This window comes from Balaenoptera physalus, assembly GCF_965194825.1.
Source record: "Balaenoptera physalus genome assembly, chromosome: 7".
NCBI classification, from domain to species: domain Eukaryota; kingdom Metazoa; phylum Chordata; class Mammalia; order Artiodactyla; family Balaenopteridae; genus Balaenoptera; species Balaenoptera physalus.
The window spans coordinates 110,086,574-110,113,916 of record NC_138886.1 but is presented as its reverse complement, the minus strand read 5'-3'; the positions used below and the strand labels follow the sequence as shown (position 1 = coordinate 110,113,916).

The 27,343-nt window shown below is 40.0% G+C and overlaps 1 protein-coding gene and 1 long non-coding RNA gene across 2 annotated transcripts in view; both read left to right on the top strand.

Annotated features, from left to right (window-relative positions):
- Positions 1 to 6,969: 6,969 nt before the first annotated feature.
- Positions 6,970 to 27,343, top strand: part of LOC309664138 — a 32,496-nt gene continuing 12,122 nt past the window's right edge. Inside the window, exon 1 of the long non-coding RNA XR_014265649.1 lies at positions 6,970 to 7,267. This is a non-coding gene — a long non-coding RNA (uncharacterized lncRNA). The remainder of the gene's footprint in view (positions 7,268 to 27,343) is intronic.
- On the top strand, positions 21,514 to 27,055 carry NEFL (neurofilament light chain). Its single transcript, XM_082468986.1, has 4 exons — positions 21,514 to 22,578; positions 23,606 to 23,730; positions 24,124 to 24,458; positions 25,098 to 27,055. The coding sequence occupies exons 1-4, from the start codon at positions 21,532 to 21,534 to the stop codon at positions 25,238 to 25,240; spliced, it is 1,650 nt and encodes a 549-aa protein (XP_082325112.1). The 5' UTR covers positions 21,514 to 21,531; the 3' UTR covers positions 25,241 to 27,055.

Here is a 27,343-nt window from a genome sequence, read left to right as displayed (position 1 = left end):
GATAGACATCTGGATGAAGGGATGCTTTCTTGGGACTTCCCTGGTGGCACAGTGGTTAAGACTCCACGCTCCCAATGCAGGGGGCCCAGGTTTGATCCCTGGTCAGGGAACTAGATCCCACATGCATGCTACAACTAAGTAGCCCATTAGCCGTAACTAAGTAGCCTGTAAGCCGCAACTATGGAACCCATGAGCTGCAGCTAAGGAGACTGTCTGCTGCAACTAAGACCCGGAGCAACCAAATAAATAAATAAATAAATATTTAAAAGAAACAAAAGGGATGCTTTCTTCACAGGAAACCAGTCAGAGCTGGCCAGCTGGAAGATGAGGTTTGCATTTGTGTTTTGAAGCCAAGAAGAGTTGTTGTAACATCCCACAGCTACTTAAGCTGGCTTGGGATCATGGCTAGTTTGGCTCTGATGGCTTTTGTCTGTATCTATGGCCAACAGAGAATGGGCCCTCAAGTAGCTCAGCAAGGAGAAGCATTCTAAAAGATCCAGGGTGAAAGAGGAGTGAGTAGGTAGGCAGGGATCACTGAGAACGTGGTGGCATGACTAAGGCTCTTCTGATGGTCTCAGAGTGATCGTCTTAGGCTTTACCTTCCATGGCCCCCATGAGAAAATTTCATGCATCAGAATAATAATGATCCTGAGATGCAAATTATAAAGAGTACACTGCATAAGTGCTCCTAATGAGCTTTACGGATTCAGGAGAAACATTTATTTGCTGAGGCAGCCTAGTTGTAAAAATAATGTATAAAGTAATTAACTACTTGATAAGAAGCTAACTCTTACATTAGAAATTTATTTAAAGTAGTAATGATTCTACTGTATGCTAGGAACGTCAGTAATAATTATAAATGATATTCAAACTACATCATCGACACTGGATATACAATTCCTCTAAAATTTGGTACAGCAACTTTCAGCTTGGAGAGCTCTTAAAAATAAGTTAGATAATCATTTGCCTTTATAATATAAAGTAACACTAAAAGACCACCCTTATCTTTTCCCCAAAGATCTCCCCTGTTTAACAGTCAATTACCTGGAATTCTATCACTAACGATTTAGTCTTGTTGAAATAGATTTCTAGGCCCAAGATGGAGTCACTCCTGCTCAGGGTGCTACGTCAGCAAACCAAAACTTAGGTATCTTTGGCGTCCCTGTAAATACTCCTCCAGTTGACCAGAAATGCAGTATATCCAGTCAGCCAATCTCCAAACACCAAGCCAACTATGGGCTCTATACTTATCTCCTGTTCCTTCTTAGCCTAATCAAGGCCTCAGGAAACATGTTTTCTATGCTTTCTATTTCTATTTTTCTCTTCCTTGTTCTTTATTCTTTATCCTATAAAAGTTTCCTGTCTTCATCCCATTTTGCAGTTCTCTACCAGAGAATGTCTGCTTCATGATGTGTTAAATAAAGTTTGAATCACTTATATTGTCTTCTTAAACATTTTTAACAGTCATTTGGGGGTGACTCTCTAGGTATCCTGGTTTTTGAAAGCATAACCTCTTTCTGGAAGAGTTGGAAGTACTGCTATCATTTAAAGGTCTAAATTCATACTGCAGTATACTTATTTCACCACTAGATGTTGATCTTGCCGTTTTGATAAAGTTGAAAGGTTGTTTTGCCCTTTAGAAAAAATGTTAAGCGTGTTTTTTAAGATACAGAAAACTTCTTAAAAAGATCCAACTAATCTGACTAGTTCTTAATAAATAGCATAGACAACTGTATAAAAAGCTATCCAACAGATTGAACCCAAGACTTTTCTGTCTAGTGCTTCCTAAGACTGTACTTGTATCTTCATTTAGAGTTCTGTGCATGAGTTTCTTGGATGACCTACTGTGGGTTTAACAGAATCTAAGCCTCTGATTTCAAAACTGAGCCTTGCAGGTTTGCCCAGAAGCTAAGATCTTCTGAATTAGGAGCATGGGGTTTGCAATGAGCTAATTGGCACTTAAGTTATTTGAATTAAACTATTCTCAGTTCATTTAATAAGACTGCCTTTTGATTTTTTTTCTTGCTTCCTTTCAACAACCAAGTTGAACAACAACAAAAATAAGTGAAATGTAAAATGAATCTGTCTCTTGCTTCTTTATTGACCTGAATGTTTAGTCCATCAGGAAAATGCTTGTACAATTACATGTATATAGCTCCAGAAAAACTTAGCAAGCTGAAGGAAAGCTGGGGAAATTTAGCAGTCCAGTTTAGAAGAGAGCATCAATTAGTCATCTTTGTTTAGAAGATGATAGGCAAGTTTACAGCTTGGAAACTAGCTGAAATCTTATAACCAAAACAACAACAAAAAATGATAGTACACAAAATAAACAACAATATACCTTTACCTACAAAGGAGTCAAAACATAAAATCATGTACAGTTAATGAGTCTTTCGGGACTCAAGGTCAAGACGTTGACAATAAATCAACAGAGAAGCTACCAAATATTTATTGTCCACCAATTATTACCCAAGTAACATAATAGATAGTTTACATACATTATCTTATTAAACCCCCCAACATATCGATAGGCATACTTGACTCTGTGTACAGAAAAGAAAATTAAAACTCAGAAGAGTTATTTCTTCGAGACCCTCCAGTTAGTAAGTTGTGAAACTGAGATGTGAATGCAAGTCTTTGGACTTGAAATCCAGGGTCCCTTCCCCACACTGCAGCTACTCACATGGGAATTTTCACTGAGGAAATGATGTTATTGGGCACACATACCCACTTGCAGCTGTCTGAGTAGGACTATTACATAATACAATACATGCAATGGAATATTATTTAGCCTTAAAAAAGAAGAAAATCCCATCATATGCTATAACATGGATGAACCTAGAGGACACTATGCTAAATGAAATAGCCAGTCAGGAAAAAAAAATACTGTATGATTCCACTTATATAAGGTCTCTAAAGTTGTCAAAGTCATAGAAGCAGAAAGCAGAATGGTGACTGCCAAGGCATAGGGGGAGGGGGAAATGGGGAGCTGTTGTTTAATGGCTATAGAGTTTCAGTTTTGCAAGATGAAAAAAGTTGTAGAGATCTGTTGTAAAACAATGTGAATATACTTAACTGTACACTGAAAAATTGTTAACAAAAATTTTATGTTATGTATTTTTTTTTACTATAATTAAATTTTAAAAAAGGAGAATATGCAAAAAAGTCTACAAATAATAAATGCTGGAGAGGGTGTAGAGAAAAGGGAACCCTCTTACGCTGTTGGTGGGAATGTAAATTGGTGCAGCCACTGTGGAAAACAGCATGGAGGTTCCTTAAAAAACTAAAAATAGAGCTACCATATGAACCAGCAATTTCACTCTTGGGCATATATCCAGAAAAGCTGAAAATTTTAATTCAGAAAGATACATGCACCCCAATATTCATAGCAGCACTATTTACAATAGTCAAGACATGGAAGCCACCTAATGTCCATCAACAGATGAATGGATAAAGAAGATGTGGTGTATATATAATGGACTCAGCCATAAAAAAGAATGAAATAATGCCATTTGCAGCAACATGGATGGATCTGGAGATTATCATACTAGGTGAAGTAAGTCAGACAGAGAAAGACAAATATTATATGATATCACTTATATGTGGAATCTAAAAAAATACAGACAAACTTATTTACAAAACAGAAATAGACTCACAGACATAGAAAGCAAACTTATGGCTATCAAGGGGGAAGGACAAATTAGGAGTATGGGATTAACAGATACACGCTACTATATATAAAATAGATAAACAACAAGGATTTACTGTATAGCACAGGGAACTATATTGTAATAAACTATAGTGGAAAAGAATCAAAAAAAGAATACAGATATATACATATATATTTATAACCAAATCACTTTGCTGTACACCTGAAACTAACACAATATTGTAAATCAACTATACTTCAACAAAAAAAGAAAAGATGCAAACAAGTAATATGAGTAATGAAGAAGGAGACATAACTATGGATAAAACAAAGACATAATATTGAGGTGATCATTTTGTAATATACACAGATATTGAAGCATTATGTTGTACACCTGATACTAATATGATTTTATATGTCAACTATATACCTCATTAAAAATAATAAAATAAGATAAAATAAGACCCTAAGAACAGAAATAAGCATCTATGAAAAGAGGTGGGAGAGAAGCATTTCAGGCAGAGGGAACAGAGCATGCTAAGGGTGTATGTTTAGAAAGTGAGGAAAAGAGAAAAGTATAGATTTGTTTCTTTCTCTTTACAAGAAAGAAAACAAACCAGAAAGTGGGTTTATAGAATTTTATAACTTCAAAAAACCCCCAAGACATGAAAATAATAAAGGAATATCACCAATACCAATAGTTTTATGTTAACATAACTGAAAATTTAGAATGTACAATTGTCTGTAAAAATATTAAGTCCTAATATTTACTCAAGAAGAGATAGAGAACCTTAATGATTCTGTAACCGTTAAGATATTGATTTTTTTCAGTAGTTAAAATTTACACAAAATAAAACACCATACATGGATGATTTTATAAGCAAATTCTATTAAACATCCAAGAAACAGATAGCCCAAAGTTATGTAAATCTTTCCAAAAAATAAAACATGAGGAAACTACTAAAGTCAGTTAATTAGGTTAGCCAAGATCAGGCAAGGAATATGGGAGAAAGTAGAGGTTAACCTCACTTTATGAATATATATGCAAAAATTTTAAATACATATAGACAAACTGAACCTAAGAATGAATGTATGTATGTATACATGAGTATGTATATCTATGTTTATCTATCTAATCGCAGGAATGTAAAGATGAATTAACAATAGAAACCTATTAATCTAATTGATCACATTTACAGAATAAAGGAAAAGGACATATGATTGTGTTTATTAGCGGCTGATATGTCTATGTTATTATAGATATATCCATATTATTTATAGATATGAATTTCAAAAGCATGCTAGGGAATGAGTAATACTAAACTCAGTCTGCTGCTTCTCTCTGGAAAAGAAAGATGGGAAAGAGATAGAGGAAAGCTATGTAGGAGTCTTTGTACCCATAATTTTTGTTTTAAGATTCTAAGTAAATCTGACAAAATGTTAAGATTTTAAAGATGAGCAAGAGATATATGGTGTTTATTATAATGTTCTTTACATTTTTCTACGAGATGTAATAAAAAAAAGATCCTTCCGGGGCTGGTCATGCCTACCTAGAAGTTTTTCAATAAAAAACTGTCATTCATATTTTAAAAGGTACATTACCATTGTTTAATCCTGAAAGGAAACAGATTGAAATATGACCCATGAAATATATATATATATTTAGTTCCTTTGGTGCTTACTATTTTTTTTTCTTTCTTACCAATTTTTTTTTAACATCTTTATTGGAGTATAATTGCTTTACAATGGTGTGTTAGTTTCTGCTTTATAACAAAGTGAATCAGTTATACATATACAATATGTTCCCATTTCTCTTCCCTCTTGCATCTCCCTCCCTCCCACCCTCCCTATCCCACCCCTCTAGGTGGTCACAAAGCACCGAGCTGATCTCCCTGTGCTATGAGGCTGCTTCCCACTAGTTATCAATTTTACATTTGGTAGTGTATATATGTCCATGCCACTCTCTCACTTTGTCCCAGCTTACCCTTCCCGCTCCCCGTGTCCTCAAGTCCATTCTCTAGTAGGTCTGCGTCTTTATTCCCATCCTGCCCCTAGGTTCTTCATAACCATTTTTTTTTATTCCATATATATATATATATATGTTAGCATACGGTATTTGTTTTTCTCTTTCTGACTTATTTCACTCTGTAAGACAGACTCTAGGTCCATCCACCTCCTACAAATAACTCAATTTCGTTTCTTTTCATGGCTGAGTAATATTCCATTGTATATATGTGCCACATCTTCTTTATCCTTTCTTACCGATTTTGATTATCAGCTTATTTGACACTAGTCATTGGATTGGGCCAGTGAAAATGTGGGTAGAGTTGATTTAAACACTTTGTAGGGAATTCCCTAGCAGTCCAGGGGTTAGGACTCTGTGCTCTCACTGCTGAGGGCCCAGGTTCAATCCCTGGCTAGGGAACTAAGATCCCACAAGCCACACAACATGGCCAAAAAAACCCCCCCAAAACAAAAACAAACAAATAAACAAATAAAAACCAAAAAAATCCCCCAAAACAAAAACAACAAAAAAACACTTTGTAAAAATCTTTTTAATATATGAGATGCAATAATAGAATAATAAAACTAATTCAAGATGTTGAACTGAATGTATTCATCCTCTCTGCTGAGACACCATTAAATGACAATTAAGAAATTAAAAAAGATATAATCTCACAACAGCTTACGGGACAGGGGAAAAAAAGAGTTCAACCCATTTCTGAAAGTCAGTTGCAGATAAAAAGGTTTTGATCTGTGAAGCGAAGTGAAGAAGGCAAAGCCCCCAGTTTGCATGGAGGGCCCTGCAATAAGGAGGGTGCTGACCTGCTCAGGAACAGCCCTGGAGAGGCTGCAGTGCAGAGACTGCAGACCAACAGAGGAGCAGGGTGGAGAGGGGCACAGAGATTGATGGGTGGTCTTATGGAATGGAGATCACCCACTCTCTTCCCCTAACTCCCCGTTACCAGCCCCAAGCAGGACTGCTTTCAGTCACTTGGACCACTTCTGCTCCCCCAGCCCCATAGCACCACATAAGTACAGTACTATGGGAAAGGGACAGAGTTTTCTGAAGAAACTGACCAAATTGTGTAGGGAGAACTATGGAAGTGAGGTATTAGTGCCTCAGAATAAAGTCTTCCACATTCAACCATTTGGTGGTAGTGGTACAAGGCTGCTTACAAAGGTCAAATCTCATCCTCTCATACAAAAATCATATAAATGGATCATAGACTGTGTTTTTGTGACTGGCTTCTTTCACATAATGTTTCATAATGTTTTCAAGGTTCCTCCACACTGCAGCATGTATTGGTACTTCCTTTTTTTTTTTTTTAATTTATTTATTTATTTTATTTATGGCTGTGTTGGGTCTTCATTTCTGTGCGAGGGCTTTCTCCAGTTGCGGCAAGTGGGGGCCACTCTTCATCGTGGTGCGCGGGCCTCTCACTATCGTGGCCTCTCTTGTTGCGGAGCACAGGCTCCAGACGCGCAGGCTCAGTAATTGTGGCTCACGGGCTTAGTTGCTCCGCGGCATATGGGATCTTCCCAGACCAGGGCTTGAACCCGTGTCCCCTGCATTAGCAGGCAGATTCTCAACCACTGCGCCACCAGGGAAGCCCGGTACTTCCTTTTTAATGCCAAATAAAATTCCATCACTAAATCATATTTTATTTATCCAGCTGATGGACATTTGGGTTGTTTTGGCCATTATGAATAATTCTGCTATGAATATTATGTGCAAATCTTTGTGTGGACATAGGTTTTCATTTCTTTTGGGTAGATTCCTAAGAGTAGAATTGCTGGATCATATGGCAACTCTTTTTAATATTTTGAGAAACTGCCAAACTTTTCCAAGGTAGCTGAACTATTTAACTTACCCACCAGCAATGTTTGAGGCTCCAGTTTCTCCACATCCTCGCCAACACTTGTTACTGTCTGTCTTCTTTATTATGTTCATTCTAATGGATGTGAGTTGATATCTCACGGTGGTTTTTTAAAATTATTTTTTTATTGAAGTATAGTTGATTTACAATGTTAATTTCTGCTGTACAGCCAAGTGACTCAGTTATACACATATATACATTCTTTTTTTATATTCTTTTCCATTATGGTTTATCTTAGGATAATGAATATAGTTCCCTGTGCTATACAGTTAAGATCTTGTTGTTTATCTATTTCATATGTAATAGTTTACATCTACTAACCCCAAACTCCCAGTCCATCCCTCCCCCACACCAGCTCCCCCTTGGCAACCTCAAATCTGTTCTCTATGTCTGTGAGTCTGTTTCTGTTTCATAGAAGGTTCTAGTGTGTCATATTTTAGATTCCACATATAAGTGGAATTTGTCTTTCTCTTTCTGACTTACTTCACTTAGTATGATAATCTCTAGGTCCATCCATGTTGCTGCAAATGGCATTATTTTGTTTTTTTTATGGCAGAGTAGTATTCCATTGTATACATGTACCACATCTTCTTTATCCGTTCATCTGTTGATGGACATTTAGGTTGTTTCCATGTCTTGTTATTGTGAATAGTGCTGCTACAAACATAGAGGTGCATGTATCCTTTTGCATTATAGTTTTGTCTGGATATATGCCCAGGAGTGGGATTGCTGGGTCATATGTCTCGCTGTGGATTTGATTTGCATTTTGCTAATGAGCTATGATGTCAACATCTTTTCATGTGCTCATCAACTACTCATGTATCTTCTTTGGGGAAATGTCTATTAAAATCTTTTGCCCAAGTGAGAGTTCTTCAAACATTTTCTGCTCACACAGTCCCTAGAAGAATTTTGGAAATCTATGTAACCCTTCTTTTGATTTTAGATTGAAAACATTCTCATCTTAAGTTTAAGTAGTTGCTAGTTGCAAAAGATGTAATTTCCAGAGTATTCTAAGTATAAACATTTAAAAACAAAATTAAGTTACTTTTTAAAGATATCAAATGGACTCTAAATACAATATCCACACATTGTCCATCATCGTTTATATAAAAATGCATGAACAAGGGCCTCTTTACCCTTCACCGACTTTATGTTTCATTTTTCTCCTTGAACTCTTATTTCCATTACTCTGTCTCACATTATTTTATCCCTAATAAAATATATCTTATGCTTATAAATCTTGTGTTATAATTCTATTGTTCTTCTCTGCAATAAAAGATAAGTGTAAGAATTGTAAATTAAATATTTATTTTATGTAATGACAAGCATTTAAGTATTACAAAGTTTTCTGGATTGAATTATGATTACAAGTACTATTAGTACACAATTACTTAAAACATGGCTACCTTATAAATTTTAATAAGTAATCATTAAAGTAAAGAATGGACTTTGGAATGCATTTCTTTTTTTTAAATTTAAATTTTATTTTATTTTGATTCTTTTCTCTTTTTTTTTTTTTAAACATCTTTATTGAAGTATAATTGCCTTACAATGGTGTGTTAGCTTCTGCTTTATAACAAAGTGAATCAGTTATACATATACAATATGTTCCCATTTCTCTTCCCTCTTGCATCTCCCTCCCTCCCACCCTCCCCATCCCACCCCTCTAGGTGGTCACAAAGCACCGAGCTGATCTCCCTGTGCTATGTGGCTGCTTCCCACTAGCTATCTATTTTACATTTGGTAGTGTATATATGTCCATGACACTCTCTTACCCTGTCACATCTCACCCCACCCCCTCCCCATATCCTCAAGTCCATTCTCTAGTAGGTCTGTGTCTTTATTCCCGTCTTGCCACTAGGTTCTTCATGGCCTTTTTTTTTTTTTTTCCTTAGATTCCGTATATATGTGTTAGCATACTGTATTTGTTTTTCTCTTTCTGACTTACTTCACTCTGTATGACAGACTCTAACTCCATCCACCTCATTACAAATACCTCCATTTCATTTCTTTTTATGGCTGAGTAATATTCCATTGTATATATGTGCCACATCTTCTTTATCCATTCATCTGTCAATGGACATTTAGGTTGCTTCCATGTCCTGGCTATTGTAAATAGAGCTGCAATGAACATTTTGGTACATGACTCTTTTTGACCTATGGTTTTCTCAGGGTATATGCCCAGTAGTGGGATTGCTGGGTCGTATGGTAGTTCTATTTGTAGTTTTTTAAGGAACCTCCATACTGTTCTCCATAGTGGCTGTATCAATTTACATTCCCACCAACAGTGCAAGAGTGTTCCCTTTCCTCCACACCCTCTCCAGCATTTATTGTTTGTAGATTTTTTGATGATGGCCATTCTGACTGGTGTGAGATGATATCTCATTGCAGTTTTGATTTGCATTTCTCTAATGATTAATGATGTTGAGCATTCTTTCATGTGTCTGTAGGCCATCTGTATATCTTCTTTGGAGAAATGTCTATTTAGGTCTTCTGCCCATTTTTGGACTGGGTTGTTCGTTTTTTAAAATAATTAATTAATTAATTTTTGGCTGCGTTGGGTTTTTCGTTGCTGCGTGCTGGCTTTCTGTAGCTGCAGAGAACGGGGGCTACTCTTCGTTGCGGTGCACGGGCTCTAGGCGCGGGCTTCACTGGCAGGCACAGTTGCTCCACTGCATGTGGGATCTTCGCTGACCAGGGCTCGAACCTGTTGTCTCCTGTATTGGCAGGCGGGGAAGGCGGATTCCCAACCACTGCGCCACCAAGGAAGCCCAGCTCTGGAATGCATCTCTTAATCATGCATTCATGAGTCAATTGTACTGATTACTAGAATGAATAATAAAACAATTTTATCCCTTTTTCTTTTTTTTACTGTTTATTTATTTATTTTTTTACATCTTTACTGGAGTATAATTGCTTTTTAATGTTGTGTTAGTTTTTGCTGTATAACAAAGTGAATCAGCTATATGTATACATATATCCCCATATCCCCTCCCTCTTGAACCTCCCTCCCACCCTCTCTGTCCCACCCCTCTAGGTGGTCACACAGCACCAAGCTGATCTCCCTGTGCTATGCAGCTGCTTCCCACTAGCTATTTTACATTTGGTAGTGTATATATGCCAATGCTACTCTCTCACTTCGTCCCAGCTTCCCCTCCCCGCCATGTTTATCCCTTCTTTTTTAAAATATATACAGACACATATCTAAAACTTACCTAAATAAGTATAAAAGTATACAAGTATACATATAAGTCTTAAGTAATAAATATGTAAGTAATAATATATAAGGAATAGAAAATTTTGTGTTGTTTTATATTGCTTTAGCAATATCACTCAATATATGAAATCTTTCCAAATTTGAAGCCAGAAAGCACATATTGACCTATTATAAAAATATTGTGGAGGGATAAATTAGGAGTTTGGGATTAAAATATATACATTACCATGTATAAAATAGATAACCAACAAGGACCTACTGTATAGCACAGGGAACTATACTCAATATTTTTTAATAACCTATATAAAAAAGAATCTGAAAAAGAATATATATATAACTGAATCACTTTGCTGTACACCTGAAACTAACACAACATTGTAAATCAACTATACTTCGATAAAAAATAAAATAAATATTTTAATCTATCAGCTAATTAATTAACTATTCCTTTAATTTTGTTGAAAGCAAAGAATTGGAAAGCACCCAGCTTGCATAAAGATTTATCTCTTCATGGTTAAAGTAATTTACTCACTCTATTTCTGGGAAGAATACCAGAAGAGGCTTTACCAAGTCTTATCAAATAACTATTAATGATACCTGCTTATTTTTCACTTAGAGGCACCTTACGTAACTTAGAAAGGGTTGGAATATGTATAATTTTAATTTCAATACATCTTTATCAATACAATGTTAGAAATGAGATTATCTTATTTTCTATGTGATTTAAATGCATTTTGGTCAAAGCCTTGTTGATGCAGATTTAGCTCGTTCAATTTATAGCGAAGATGGGAAGGCAGAATCAGCACAAGTTTGCAAGCAGATAGATTTTACAAAAGACTACATATGGCAATTGGGGATCTGGAAATAGATTCCCTTAGCACTATTTATGCCTGTGAACCCCTTAGAAAGTCCTCCAATCCCTTCAGGGGAACAGGTGGCCAGTTCAAAGGCATTTGTGCTTGGTTACCCCCAGAGCTAGATCTAGGATCAGACACCTCAGCCCCTCAAATCCAGCGCTTTTCCACTCTTTAGTGTTGTTTCCCAAAACTATGTGGACTTTCAGTATGATCTACAGAGCAACAGCACACCCAAAACATTTCATAACAGTATCTGGAAAAGATACTATTTGGTACATTTATAGGTTTTTTTTTTTTTAAGTAACAGCAGGCTCCACTCACCATCTAGGATGGTTACCATAGTGATACCTAGAGATTGTTTGCCTGTTCTCTCTTTAACCCCAGACTCCACAGTTTACTATTCCCTGGGCATTGAGTTCAAATTCTTAGGTTCCTTCCTTCAAAGGGAAACCAGCAATACACGCATTTTAGGAGGAGAGAAAGAACCAAAGACGTAAAAAAGGAGAAAGGAAGAGAGAGTGAGAGAGAAGTTGTTTCTATTCTTCATTCTGGGGTTTGGGTCCTAGGAGAGAAATGTCAGTGGCCTTAATCTATGCTCTGTTTCAACACTTAATCTTGAAGCAAGAGTAAGAGAATCATCTGCTTTTTCCTCTCTTTTCTTTCATAATCAACCCATGAAAAGAAAAAATCAGAAGAGAGAAAATGAATTCTATTGTCTTAGGTGAATGGGAAACTTTTCAACTGATAAAATATTGACAGCTGTTCAGCTGTTTATTATTAGCTCTTCTGTAGGAAAGATGAGTTTAATGCAAATAAGCAAATACATATTCCCTGAAAATTTCAATTAGTAATGCTTTCTTTCTTCCCTCAAAAATCTCATTCTATCGGCATTTGCTTATATTCTGTCTTTGGCTCATGTTTGAACTAAGATACTAGCAAGTCTCCGTTTTTGGAGTAACGCTGTGTGCTTTTGAACTCTCATTTATGGTCACTTAAAATATGAGTTCTCCTCGGTCCTAGCTTATCCAACGCTTTTGGCCTTTTCAATACTTTTGAATCAGAGAATCTCAGGTTGTCAGAGGACCCAAGATGCCATCTAGGGTCAAGGCCAGCTCAGAGGTGGAGTGCTTCCCTTCTGAACTGCTATTACTTTGTGTGGGGAGGAATCTCTTCCACCTAGCCTTGCACCCATCTGTACATTTAAATACATTTAATTGTTAAGACACAGCTGTGTGTCTTACTTAAGTGATCTTTCTAAATTGGGGAATTCATTTGGAAGAAAATTTTAATCTGGATAACTTTTAAAATAAGTATTAATCAGTGTAATGGGTAAACACTTTTTTGGCATAAGAAAAAGAAAACACTTTGCAAATTGAAATATCTCAGGCCTATTCCAAAGCATATCTGTTGTTGTCATGGGATCTGGTAGTGCGGTTTATTAAATTTGTAAGATAAAGTGATACTGAAAGGTGCAGGGAATCTTTTTCAGTGTGCTTCTTTCTCTTCCAGATAATATAATAAGAGAAATTGCTAGCTAGCAATAAGGCAGGGAGCCTGTATCTGGAGAGAGAAGCTCCAATGAGTTTGGTTCTTATAAATGATTGTAGTGATGGATGGCTATTTTTAGAACCTGCTAATGAAGCCAAGTGTTGACATATTTGGTGTGTGTCTGTGGTGCTCTGTCTAAATGACCATGATATGGATGACTTTACTTGCTCATGATTTGAACATCCTCAACTCTATTGAAGCATTTTCTTGTAGCAGTCTACAAATTTAAACTGCAGAGGAAAAAAAGAGTGAGAGATTCTATTTGCCTAGCACCTCTAAAGAATATTCTTGCGCTTTGGTCATAACAGGAAGTGTGAGAATTCAGACAAACCTTGACCCAGCTCTGTGACCTTGACCAATATTCTTCAACTCTCTGAACCCCATTTTCCTCCTTATGGAGTAAAAATAATACTTAACTCATTAGAGATCAATGACATACCTGAGTTCTTCAGGCATACGGTGTAGGCTCTAGTCTAAACCTTAGATTCCACAGCTTTAAAATGAGGATGATTTAAATAGCCAGCTCATGGGATTTTGTGATGATTAAATGAAATTATCCAATGAAACGACTTAACACAGGGCCTGACATAAAGCTTTTATTAATATTATTGCACGCAATTATGCTTAATAAATGCAAAATTTCCTTTTTCCTTATCCTTTTAAATTATAGGATTATGATTTCCTTTCCTTGCTCAGGTTTGGGTACCTGGTATGTGCGCTATTATGCTATTTCGCTTCTTCTCTTTCCATCTCCTACTCCGTTTGGCCTTTTCCTAGTTGGTTGGCACCTTCTTGAAGTATGTAAGAGCGAAGAAGCTCAGACAATGCAAGAATTTCTTTAGCCAAAGTTCAGGTGGGAGAAGACGTCTCAAAATGAAGATTTGGGGCTCTTCCCTGACTTAAACACATCCAGGTCATCTCAGAATTAGTTGGTTGTGACTAATATGAATTATATTCCAGTCAAGTCATACCAGGAAGGTAGAAGCCTTTGCTTTGGGCATGAACTCAACGTCTATGGGGGATATTTTGCTTCCAGCCCTGCCAACATTCTGGCTTATTCTCTGATCAGCCTCCTCTTCCCACTGGCACTGATTGTCTTTTTCCATTTCCTCACTGCTCAAAGTTCTCAAGTTTTCACTCTTTTATTTCAAAAGGAATTATTAACTCATATTCACTCTTAGGTATAAAGGACTAATATCAGCTTTAACGCTTTCCTCTTCTATTGATATTGGCATTTTAACAGGTGTTCAAGCTAAAGAGTTGAAGCTTTGATTTGAGTAGTTATGTATCAAGAATCTAATCTGAAAGCAAGAGACAACTGGGGCTTCCCTGTCTTTCTGGAAGGGTACCACAAGGGGATCTGGAAAAGGATAGGCCTGGTACATATGAAACTGTAAGATTTAGAGGAACAATTCCCAGTGAATTCGATGAAAGGTAACCTGAGTGATAGCTCTGGCTCCATTGTTACAGGAGATATGATTTGGGGGTAAATCCTTTACCTCTGCAGATCTCTCAGCATCCTTATTTAGAAAGTGAGGACGGTAACACCTGTAGATCTGTTTCTGCCTCACAGGATTGCTGCAGGGATCCAGTGATATCATGGAGAAATGCTTGGGAGATCTCCGCTCTCCATGTAAACATCACTGCTGTCATCTCTGTTATGTGAGGATGCCTTAAGAATCATGTGGAAAAGAAATTTGAGAATAGTGAGAAACAGAAAGTGAAAAACCAAAGCTCATTTTGGGGCACTAATGCCATGGCCTCCCTAGAAATTTCTGTTCTGTTTAGATGTAATGTTCAATGGGTACGGTGGGGAGGGGGAGTAAGAGGGGTTAATTCATTCTGCAAAAAGGAATAAACAAAGGAAAGGTTAAGAGCTGCTGAAGATGAAGAAGCCGGAGGAGGACTTGATGGAAAACATTTAAATTACTTCCCAATCCCAAGAGTCTACGAAGCACAGCACAGAAAACCACATTTCTAATGGTATTAATTTAAAAAATTGGGAAATTCACTCATTATTGAATTTGACATAAAGTTGGAAGGTTTTAAAACTATTACAGCAGATTTGAACAATGGATCCAAAGCATTTATATGAAAGATTAGGTTTTAAATAAAAGTTGTATTTTTAGGTTTTTATAAATGCTGCAGTATAAATGAATAGCCTTAGCTTTCAAAGTCTTTTTTTTTAAAAAGGCGATGCAAATTCAATATGAGGCAGCAATGTAAGATGGCTAAAAATTTTGAATGCAATGTTGGGATGGACTAATAGAAATTCAATACCTATGCATCTTTAGAACAACGATAAGAACATCCATTTCGTCGAGCTGCTGTGAAGCTTAAATCTGATACCTGCGCAAAGCATCTGGCATAGTAACCAGCCTCAGAATGTTGGTTCATTCCATTCATGTGATCTCTCTTTTCTCTAAGATCATGGCAATCATTGCTTGTTCCTTCCTTCCTTTTCCTGAGACATCACCTAGAATTTTGCCTTTTCTTAATAACTTTTGCATAGTTCTTTGAAATTTCACATGCATGGGCTTGGTCTGCTTAGTTATTTTAAAAGTGATTTGTTATATATTTTTATTTGTAAATGTATGTTATATTGTTTATTTTTACAATTATATATGTATATACATATATATCGTTTACATTTTTCTCTCTTGATGTAAAACTTACATTCAATGAAATGCACAAATCCTACGATATTCTGAGTTCTGACAAATGCGTACACCTGTACGACCCAAACTTCTCGAGACCTAAAACAATTCCATCACCCTAGAAAGTTCCTTTGTGCCTCCTCTCAGTCATTCCTCACCTTACACTTATTGAAGCAACGACTGTTCTGAATTTTTTCCATCATAGATTAGTTCCTCTGTTCTAGAATTTCATATAAATGGAATTATGCACGATGTAGCCTTTGTCTAAGACTTCTTTCACTCAGTATCAGTATACTGGTTTGAGATTTGTCCATGTTGTGTGTATCAGTAGCTGGTCTTTTTATTTATCAGGTATTTTTCAAGTCCTTGGAGACAGGACTCTGCTATAACTCCCTACACTCCCCCACCTCACCTGGCACTTAGACAGACTTGTGCACATTACAAGTGTTCCAACGGCACTCAGTGACTCAATGGATGAACACACAGAAGAGTTATTTAATCAATCAATAAGCCATTTAGACACAATCCAGTTTTGCTTTTCTAATCCAGACAGTCTCTTATATGTTCAACTTACCAGACACCAAACGTTATATATCCTGGTGCCAGCAGCCTGTCTGCTGTACTGGAGGAACCCAGGGATCCGCCCACGAGCAGCTCTGCAGTAGCATTTGCTGCATTCCTGCAGCAGTGAAGTGAACCTCTGCTCTGGCTGGGCTTTAGCCTGGCTGTGAAAGAGCCGACCTCGGGCCTTTGTCTCTTGCAGATGGAAATGCTTATACACTGTCTTTGCAAACAGGAAACCTCACATTCCTCCGACTGATTTATTAAACCACTGTAAAGGTCAGCAAAGAAATCCAGGTGCCACATGGCATGTTTTTGTGGCTAATTGGTACCCAAATTGCAGAAGCAGCATGTATTTCCTCACAGTCTGGAAAGCACAACTCAACAAACAGGGTTAGTACTATTGGTTCGGACCGATAGGGCTGTGACCTGTCTGAAATGACCGCAAATGAAGCCCTTTAAGGTCTCCACCATACCCTCTTACCTCTGCGGCTCGTGACTGTGATTAAGGGCAAGGCACTGTGGAACAGGCCTCTGGGGAGAACATATATTACCTTGGCCAGTTCCGTGCAGCAAGCATTTAGGAGTTTAAACCTATCACCATCATTTCTGCTTGGACAGCAGCAACTTCCTGTCATTTCTAATATTGCACGTGTTCTAAATATAAATGTGCTTTTCATTTTTAATTTATTCAAATGACATTCTCGTTCCCGTTGCCTTCTACATTTTATATAGCTGCATAGCACACTTTACAATGCATTACTTCAAAATGTGATGCTGTAAAATTAGTCATATTTTATATTACAAGGGGAAAGTTTTCTTTCAAATATATTTCCCAAGAGATGGGGAGATTCATGTATTATGACTCCTATGGTGAGCATAATATATAAAGAAATAAACTGGTTATAAAAAGCAGAGAGGAAATATATTTGTGGTTTCCACACACTATACATTTTCTGTTGATTTGACTCATATTTCTTTCTAAAAAGGTAAAGATTTGGAGAAAGCATGATAAACTCCAATAATGAGATGTTGGGTGCCAGCATTTGTTCTTTTATTCTTTAGAGCAATTTTTAAGGTCATTTTGCTAAAGAGAACCTATTTACAGGAGTGGAATATGACAGTATTTTAATTAGTAAAAAGGTGGATGTCATAATATAGTTATTCTAAAGAGTTTAAATCAGCTAAGGTTGCATTTAGGTCATTCATTCCAGAAAGGGTGTTTTGTAAACTGATGTTTAGAGGCGTGTCTAAAAAGTCACATCACCAGTTATGTGTCACGTTCTACTGGTAGCTTCCATTTTATTTTACATTGGAACTCTTAAGAAACCTACAATAATTTTACAGTTTATTGCCACCACTAGCTGTCCAAATAAAACACGCTCATTAACAATTTCTTTGTGGTATAAATCAGTTCACATTTGTCTCTTCCCAACATGAGTGGTTTACCACATGCAGAGACTGCAGCATACAATTATCAAATTCCACAGAAACATATGGAAGCGGCAAATGCCAGTGGCTGCAGCATGTGTAATGAGTAGAGCCCTACTCAGGCTGGAATCAAATTGAGCTTAGGTGTGGAGTAACTGTGTGAGTTGGCACGTTACTTAACCTCTCTGGGCCTCAGCTATGTGCTCAGAATAAACAATCACCCATTTCATGGGGATCTGGGGGTTATTACATAATAGATATCAAATGCCTGTCATAGGGTAGGCATCCTGCACGTGTTTCTTTCTTTCATCCCTCCTTGCACGGACAAACATGCCGACTCTGCTGACAATGATGTATCTACCCGATGGCGCAGAGTATGGAGACCCATCTGCTGTTCTGGATGAGGACTATTCCCACAGCTCACTGGTGGCAGGAGAACTTTGCTCTCTTGACCCAAGGACTGATGTTCTCACGGGACCTGCCTCGTAAGAATTTCAGCCTAGAGCTCAGCTTTTCAAAACAAATGCCAATAGAGAACTTCCTGTGTGCCAAAGCGTTTTAGAATAATGAAATGAAAGTCATCAGGTCCTATCCATCTGCAGCTTCTGACTCTCTTGGCACTAGAGGAGGAAGATTTTTTTCGGTGGTTCTAAGAGTTATATTTTATGAGCTCTGTGGTAATGTTAATACATTTTACTTTTAAACTAAACTGCTTCAAACTGTCATTTAGGGGAATTACAGAGCTATAAAGGATAACCAGAGTAGTAGAAATTCTATGAATGAGTTTCATCAACATACTTGCCTATTTATTTTTAAAATAATTTTTATTTCCTAGGAGTGTTTTGTTGGCAGCCCTCAACCAATTTCATGTTGGTGGAGAATGTGTTTAAAGTGGAACAAATGCACAAGTGTGTAACAAGACCCCAAACCCTTCTAAAGAAATAATGACACCCCTGCGAAAAACACTAATGCAGAAACATTTGTGGTAAAGGAAGGAAAGTCAAGATTCTTTTTTTAAGCAGATTTTCTAAAGTTGTTCATTTTACCTTTGCTTTGACACATAGAGCCAATGCCACATGGTTATTCAGAGCAAAGAGTTAAAAAGGAGGATGAATGGGCAGAATATTTTAAAAAGAAGCAGGTACCTAGCAGAGGAAGGCTGAAGGCAGGGTCACCAACACTCAGACCCGGGCTGGGTCCGGGAGCTCCTCTAAAGCAAGGCTGTAGTGGAGCTATTGAAAAAGACCAGAGGTCTATATTCATAAATACAGTAGATCTGCCCCTTTCCCCACCCCCTGTTCACCAGGTTCAACAAAGGCAAGGGTTCCTGCCCTCCCATTCCTACCCTTCACACTCCAGGGTGCCTTTCTTTTCAGCTGCCCGAAGGACAGCAGCAGAGGCCCACAGGTTTCTTCTTTCTGCAGCATCTCACGGCCCCTGCAGCATCTATCAGCCACCTCCCTCTTTCTGAGCGGCTTCCTCTGCAGTCAAAGTCTTCAGCCAGGAGCCTTGGCAAAAACACTGATGAACTTAAGATCTCCGAGGGTGACCTGAAACCGAGGGAAGGGAGCTGGCACAAAGGAAATGAACTCGCGAATACCTAAGAGTGTGGTGTCGGTGGACACACACAGAGCGAGTGTGAAACAATGTGGTTTTAATGGGGCAGGTTAAAAAAAAAATCCATTCTGCCACCTGTCACCCACATATGGGTAATTGGGAGCAGACAAAAATATGGCTTACTTTGGTTCTTCCCACCACCCCGAGAAGCCTTCCCCTCTGCTGAATCCCTGATCAATGCGAAGACCAAAGATGTACGGACTGTAAAAAGTCATCAGAATGAGTGCTGCCAGGGCCAAGCAAAATGCAGGACAGCCTCAGCTTGAAATCCTAGAATGATTGAGTGTGGATGGACCTCTTGATAGACTTAAACTACCAATGTGAATGTTTCTAAAGTCTCATTATTTGAGACCTTAAAGATTCTTTGGAAACCCCATGCAAGTTCTCTGCTGCAGTCTTTTCCTCTACCACGAAGAAGGAAAGGGTTTTTAGGTACAAAGGACCTCAGGGGCTAAGCCTCATCCCACTCCCACCCTCCTGTCGCGGGGAGGGGATTGCAGTTGCTCCGGGAGCATCTGTGGTATCCGCTCCAAGTCCTTCGCCCTCTCAGCGTCACAGGGAAAGCGATGCCGGCTTCTCTGTTTAAAAACTCTCATGTCTCCCCTTCGTTTGCCTCTTTTAAAAAAATATCAGTACGCTGCACCTCAAAGGCTACTCTTACCCAAAGAAAACAAAAATTAAATGCTTGCTTAGAAAAATCTTAGGTGTATATCTCTGCAATCCCTCCCTGCATCCGGAGGACTCCCTAACAGAATGGGCGTGAAAACGCTCTGTAAACCGCAGGGCTGTATCAGTGTGCATTACGGCGTGCACACTGTTTCAGCTACCTGGGTATTCCCTAAAAGAAATCCATGGATTTCGGACTGTGCCCGTTATGTGTTTATCAGAGTGACTCGGGGGGAAGAACCACACGGCTATTTTCTGCCCGTCCCAGAACGAGACGTCTCTGGTCCGGGTTCTGCTCCCTGGAGACGCGCTCCACGCTCCGGGCGGCAGCAGCAGCTTCCCTCTGAAAATCAGCCACCTGCGTGGCTTGTTGAAATCATCAGGTTGGGCGCTACACGGGTGTAAAAAGAGGCAAAGGGGCTTCTAATGTGATGGAGTTGTCGGTGTCGAGCAGGAATTTAGCTTGATGAAGAAGATACAGGCAACGTGTGACAGTCTGAAGTTCCCCGCTGCAGTGCTGGCTGCTGTCTTTTTGCAAATCGGTTTTCTCCCCGGCTAGTTCAAACTCCTCCACCTACACGCTTCAACACGCCCAAAGTATGCGAGGCTTCGTTCCCCGGAAAGAAATGAGAAAATCTAGTAACACTTACAAGGTTGATATGAACTGCTCTAAGGGTTTAGAAATGCTAAAATCAACACCTGCAGTGCCCCAGTTCCACGTGTGTGTGTGCATGTGTGTGTGTGTGTGAAGGAGCGCACTAAAGAAAAAGAAAAATAACCAGGAGAAAGGAACACAAATTAAAGAAAGTGCCAGAAACAGCTACAAAGAAATATAAAACTTTCCTCCATGTATGCCGCATACATGCAACCTTGGACAATCTTTTGTATCTCCAATGCCCTGGAGGCACTGCAATGTCACCGTAAACACCAGGGGGATGATGACCCCTGGTGGGGAAGGAGCGACGGGGAGGGGGAGGGTGTCTCCGAGCTTCCGGCATATGGAAAACTAAGGTGTCAGTAGGGAATGAGAACTTGTTATTGGGGTCACGATCGAATCCGAGTGATACAGGGATCAAGGAATAAGTAGGATGGGGTGGGGGTAGGGAAAGGAAATGAGTGAGGGGGTACGGGGTCTCGCAGAAAACGGAAGCCTTCAGAGAAAAGTGCAGAGGACGAAGCCGCAGCATCCTCGCGGCCTGTGGCTCGCCCCCGCCTTCCTTTTGCGCAGAATCCTCCCCTCGGCTGCAGCAGCGCTCTGCCCCCTCTGGCCCGGCGCGCCGTGATCGATCTAAGGCTGCGTCAGAATCCTCTCCGAGTATAAATAGGGGTGGCAGGACAGCGCCGAGCTGCACACAGCCATCCATCCTCCCCTCTCCCTCTCTCCCCCGTTCTTCTTCTCTCTAGGCCCCCATCTCCGCCGCCGACCAGAGCGGCACCGACCGCCACCATGAGTTCCTTCAGCTTTGAGCCGTACTACTCGACTTCCTACAAACGGCGCTATGTGGAGACGCCCCGGGTGCACATCTCCAGCGTGCGCAGCGGCTACAGCACCGCGCGCTCCGCTTACTCCAGCTACTCGGCGCCCGTCTCCTCCTCGCTGTCCGTGCGCCGCAGCTACTCCTCCAGCTCCGGCTCCTTGTTGCCCAGTCTCGAGAACCTCGACCTGAGCCAGGTAGCCGCCATCAGCAACGACCTCAAGTCGATCCGCACCCAGGAGAAGGCGCAGCTGCAGGACCTCAACGACCGCTTCGCTAGCTTCATCGAGCGCGTGCACGAGCTGGAGCAACAGAACAAGGTCCTGGAAGCCGAGCTGCTGGTGCTGCGCCAGAAGCACTCCGAGCCGTCCCGCTTCCGGGTGCTGTACGAGCAGGAGATCCGCGACCTGCGCCTGGCGGCGGAAGACGCCACCAACGAGAAGCAGGCGCTGCAGGGCGAGCGCGAAGGGCTGGAGGAGACTCTGCGCAACCTGCAGGCGCGCTACGAAGAGGAGGTGCTGAGCCGGGAGGACGCAGAGGGCCGGCTGATGGAAGCGCGCAAAGGGGCCGACGAGGCGGCTCTCGCCCGCGCCGAGCTCGAAAAGCGCATCGACAGCCTGATGGACGAAATCGCTTTTCTGAAGAAAGTGCACGAAGAGGAGATCGCCGAGCTGCAGGCGCAGATCCAGTACGCGCAGATCTCCGTGGAGATGGACGTGTCCTCCAAGCCCGACCTCTCCGCCGCGCTCAAGGACATCCGCGCCCAGTATGAGAAGCTGGCCGCCAAGAACATGCAGAATGCCGAAGAGTGGTTCAAGAGCCGCTTCACCGTGCTGACCGAGAGCGCCGCCAAGAACACCGATGCGGTGCGCGCCGCCAAGGACGAGGTGTCCGAGAGCCGCCGCCTGCTAAAGGCCAAGACCCTGGAGATCGAAGCATGCCGGGGCATGAACGAAGCGCTGGAGAAGCAGCTGCAAGAGCTGGAGGACAAGCAGAACGCCGACATTAGTGCTATGCAGGTGCGGCACCGGGCAACACACTGTGGAGGCGGGGAGGGGGCTGCAGAGTCGAGTTAGGATGGGCGGGGGGTGGGGGGAGAGTGGAGGACGCGCCTAGAAAGTGGAGATCGGAAGTGAGGCATCTGCATGCAGCTGTTAGGGGGTAGAACTTGGCTCCTTGGAGGCTGTGTGGGAGCGGGTGGGGCAGTTGGAGGGCGCGGTGCGGGCGCCACTGCAGTCTGCGAAGATGTGCAGGGTGCAGTTGAATCTCTGTTGCGCATTAAAGCTGCCCAGCCCTGCAGGGGGTTGGGTGGGGTGGGAGAAGGGATGCAAGCAGGGCGTTGCCTCTGGCCTGCCTCTCTGCAGTCCTGAATTCACCACAAGTTGCTTTGCTGCACAGATTGGACCGTCTGATTAATAAACACAGCGACGAACTCCCATTAGTGCTGAAGGATAACTGTGACCAGCATAATTTCAGACTAATTTTACCAACCGCTCCCTTCCCGTATCAGGTAGCCAGGAATACAGTCAAAATTGTAGTAGGTAATGATGGTCATAGTAAAACGTTTCTTTTTCTCCATCTTCTGGAGAGAAGAGAAAATAATATAGATACATAGAAAATATTTTAGAGAAAATTAAAAAAATTAAATTTATCTACTTCCTTCTCCTATAAAGAAGTGGATTTCTTGTATGTAACCTGGATAAAGTTAGTCAGTGAATGAGAAACAAAGTTTTCAAAAAAAAAAATCTGTTTAGTTCCTTGCAGGCATTTTATGATGATCATTAGACTGTAGTAATTAACGAAAACAAAAAAAAATTCTTCTATTAGTTTTTTTTTAAATAATATTTTGCTTTCATCTCATGCTTTATGAAGCTGGATTTTTTTAGGCAAGCAAAGAAAGGTTTAAAAAGAGAAAAGGCAGTTGTTTCAGGGGAGGTTTTATCTAAGGTGTGCACTTTGATTTTAATTAAACCTATGCCCTTGCAGCTATAGTAAAGTAATAGCAGTAAGGATTTACGCTTGTATTTTTTTTTTGTCTTCCAACAGGACACAATCAACAAATTGGAAAATGAACTGAGAACCACAAAGGGTGAAATGGCAAGATACCTCAAGGAATACCAAGACCTCCTCAATGTGAAGATGGCTTTGGACATTGAGATTGCAGCTTACAGGTAAAAATGGAGGGGCAAAGGTAGCAGCCCTTAACCTTAGGAAGGAAATCAGACTTCCTTTCTGTTGAATCAAAAATCTTCAAAAATAGTCCTTTGAAATAATTGGGTTCACCTTTTGGCCTTTTCCAAGAAGAATTTATCCTGTAATAATGAGACCTGTTCTTAGCTTCCCATTACATTTAAAGTCTAACAGACAGGGTTACTTTAAGGTGTTTTTTTGGTTTTTGTTTTTTTTCCTGGTCTCAGTCACAACATCCCCAGTTATTAAGTTCTGATCATTTCCAACCCTGCCTTTGGCTTTCAGCGTGGCACTGGGGAAGGTGTTGGGTGGTGGGCTCAGCACACTTCCTGTGTTCATGATTGTTAACCCTACCCTCTCCCTGCCTCCCCCAGGAAACTCTTGGAAGGTGAGGAGACCCGGCTCAGTTTCACCAGCGTGGGCAGCATAACCAGCGGCTACTCCCAGAGCTCCCAGGTCTTTGGCCGATCTGCCTATGGTGGTTTACAGACCAGCTCCTACTTGATGTCCGCCCGCTCCTTCCCATCTTACTACACCAGCCACGTCCAGGAGGAGCAGATCGAGGTGGAGGAGACCATCGAGCCTGCGAAAGCTGAGGAAGCCAAGGACCAACCCCCCTCTGAAGGAGAAGCTGAGGAAGAGGAGAAGAAGGAAGAGGCTGAGGCTGAGGCTGAGGCTGAGGAAGAGGAGGGAGCCCAAGAGAAAGAAGGTAGGATGAAAACAAAACAAAACAAAACCCACCCTGCAACTCCAGGTTCAGCCGGGGCATGAATATTTGTTAGGAGATTGATAAGATAAATGAAGCCTTGCTTATGCCAAGGAAGTTTTATTCATACATGAGTTTAGAATCTTAAATAATACATTTATCTATTGCTTCAACAGACCTTTAGTAATAAGCACCTCGTTTCTCAAATTGGCTGTCCTCCCAGAGACACACATCTCTAATTAGCTTGGTACTGTTTTGAAAAGAACTGAAAAAAAAAGAAAAAATCTTCCTCCTGCTGTCTTTTTATTCCTAATTAAACATTTTAAAATCCATTCATTTAACTCAGTCATTTGGTGTCCTAAAGAACAACTATGAACACCAAACACACAATGAAAGAAAACCAAGGTCCTGGAGAAGAGCAGAGCATCCAGTACCTAGACATAATCTCATTCTGTTTAAATATGTGTTCAGTGGCAAATTATTCCCAGCAAGCATTGTCAGTTGCATGCATTTTGGGAGAATGCTGAGAGGTTTGGGGGAAGTATTTTGACATTTGCGTTTCTCCACAAAACCTTAGCAGAAATGTTTTGATTGGACTCACGCTGCATTTGGAGTGTGTACATTTGCTTTTTTATGTTAAAGCTGCCAAGGAAGAATCTGAGGAGGCAAAGGAGGAAGAAGAAGGAGGTGAAGGCAAAGAAGCAGAAGAAACCAAAGAAGCTGAGGAGGAGGAGAAAAAAGATGAAGGTGCTGGGGAGGAACAAGCCACTAAGAAGAAAGATTGAACCCCCTTTCCTTAATTATTCCAGGAATAATTCTCCTGAAATCAGGTCAACCCGATCACCAACCAACCAGTTGAGTTGCAGATACTATATGAATTAAGAAGTCAATATATGTATAATTCTGAGATGACTCAGGTTGGGCGTTAAATGTTGTGCTATGACTTTTCTCCTTCCGCAGAGTATCTGTTTGCTTGCAGAGTGGCTTCCTGGCTTGCTGCCAGCCTGTGCATGGTCCACGCTTATGAGTTCAGGATCTACGGCAATGTGAATAATTCAGATGTTTACAATAAAAAAAAAAAACCCTGAATAAATGAATTCACTAATGTTAATGTTAAACTTCATGGAAAAAAATAGTCCTTTGAACCTTTGGTGGTTAGAAATTAAAGACCTTGAATTATGTGCTATAAATAGTAAATAAAGTTACACTGAATGACATTCCTTGCTGTGGTTGTTGACTTAATTCGAATATCTTAAAGAAGGCACCAATATAAGACACATAGAAGTGGGCGATTGACCTCCAAATTTTTTTAAGTCAAAATTTTAACAATTACAATGCGTTTCCCCCCCTTAATTGGTAATTCTGAGGATGCAATTAGGTCATGACCATTCATGAAATCTCTCCCCTCAAAAATTTTACTGATAATAAGCTCGAGTAAATGAGAATCTCTGGGGTTTTCTTTGATAAATAGCTATATACTTTGCCCCATAAGTGTCCTATATAATGTTGGGAATGGCTTTCTTGGAGGCCATTCTGAAATTATGTGATAAATATACCCTCTATGGTAAACAGGTAACTTTAATACTAGTATATAATAATAAATGCAGTATGGATAGAAAATGAATCCCATAACCCTAACCCACCTAGCACTATAACCACACTTAAAATATATTGTCATGAGCAGCAGTTGAAACCCAAGCAAATGATACAATCAGAAGGAATAATTTATTATCTCTGTATAATTTTGGATGGAGTAAGAATATCAAAGTTTATTTGCCATTGCAAACATGTTGCCTGCAATCCTGAGCTTATGATTGAGTGTGTTGTTAGCTTAATTGTATTGCCTCAAGTAAATAGCCTTTATGCCACCTATTTTAAACTTTTTAAGCACTACAGATACAGATAATGAAATTGTGATCAGTCACTAAAGGGGGGATTATATGCTTGTATGTTGCATTGCCATCGCTCTGCATGTCTTTATCGGGAAATATTCGGATTTCAACGATAGCTCTAACTGGTTGGACATTGCATCAAATACACACCCCATCCGTCCTCCCTGTTCACTGTAAAGTTATGAAAGCTCTTGCACTTGCATTTGATGTGGAATGTTGACAAAATTACTGATTATCCGCTGTTCTGCTTCTGTTCTTACACAATTGCTTTGTCAGCTAATTTTCTTCTATATTTGTTGTTTAGACAACTCTTAAAGGTCATGAATTTAATCTGAAAGCAAAGTGGTTTCCATTTAAAGTTACCTGATGACATCACACTATGTATTTCTAGTTAAATATATCTCACCAAAGCAAATAGGTAAAATATTTCTTTATCTACCATGATGCTATAGATTTGAATTACGAAGATTCTCAGTACATTTACTTCTGTAAAGACTAGGAGTTGCCTCAGAAACCAAGCTTTTCACATTTATGTTCATTAAACATGGGATGCTGCACATGGTAAAGCTCAGATAGATGCAAATTACATGTAAAAAAAGTAGCCAAATGGAAAGAGCTGGTTGGTTTGAGAATTTCTTGAAGTAAGAACACTGTGTACCATATTCTATCCTGTGTGCCATAATAAAATACTGAAAAATCTAAACTAAATGGATTTGAAGTCTTTAAAAACAATTTCCTCAAATGTGGTACCTTGGTCAGTCTCCCTCTCCCTCCTGCTCTCCCCAAACTCTAGTTCTCGTTCTGTATTCTCTCCCCTAGCTAATGACGCCACTCCTCAGCCACCCAATTCTGCAGACCAGAGACTGGGCATGACGTCATATCTCCCATTTCCTTCCCCAATCCCTCTTGTTTAATCTGTCACCAAGTCCTATTGATTTTACTGCCTACGTATCTTGAATCCATCCACATTTTCCTGTTTACACTGCCACTACCCTA

What these genes read in the sequence shown, in the direction of transcription:
- NEFL (XM_082468986.1), top strand. Translation starts at nt 21,532, where the DNA reads ATGAGTTCCTTCAGCTTTGAGCCGTACTACTCGACTTCCTACAAACGG. An exon ending in CCGACATTAGTGCTATGCAG is followed by an intron (nt 22,579 to 23,605) that starts GTGCGGCACCGG and finishes GTCTTCCAACAG; the next exon opens with GACACAATCAACAAATTGGA. An exon ending in GGGAGCCCAAGAGAAAGAAG is followed by an intron (nt 24,459 to 25,097) that starts GTAGGATGAAAA and finishes TTTATGTTAAAG; the next exon opens with CTGCCAAGGAAGAATCTGAG.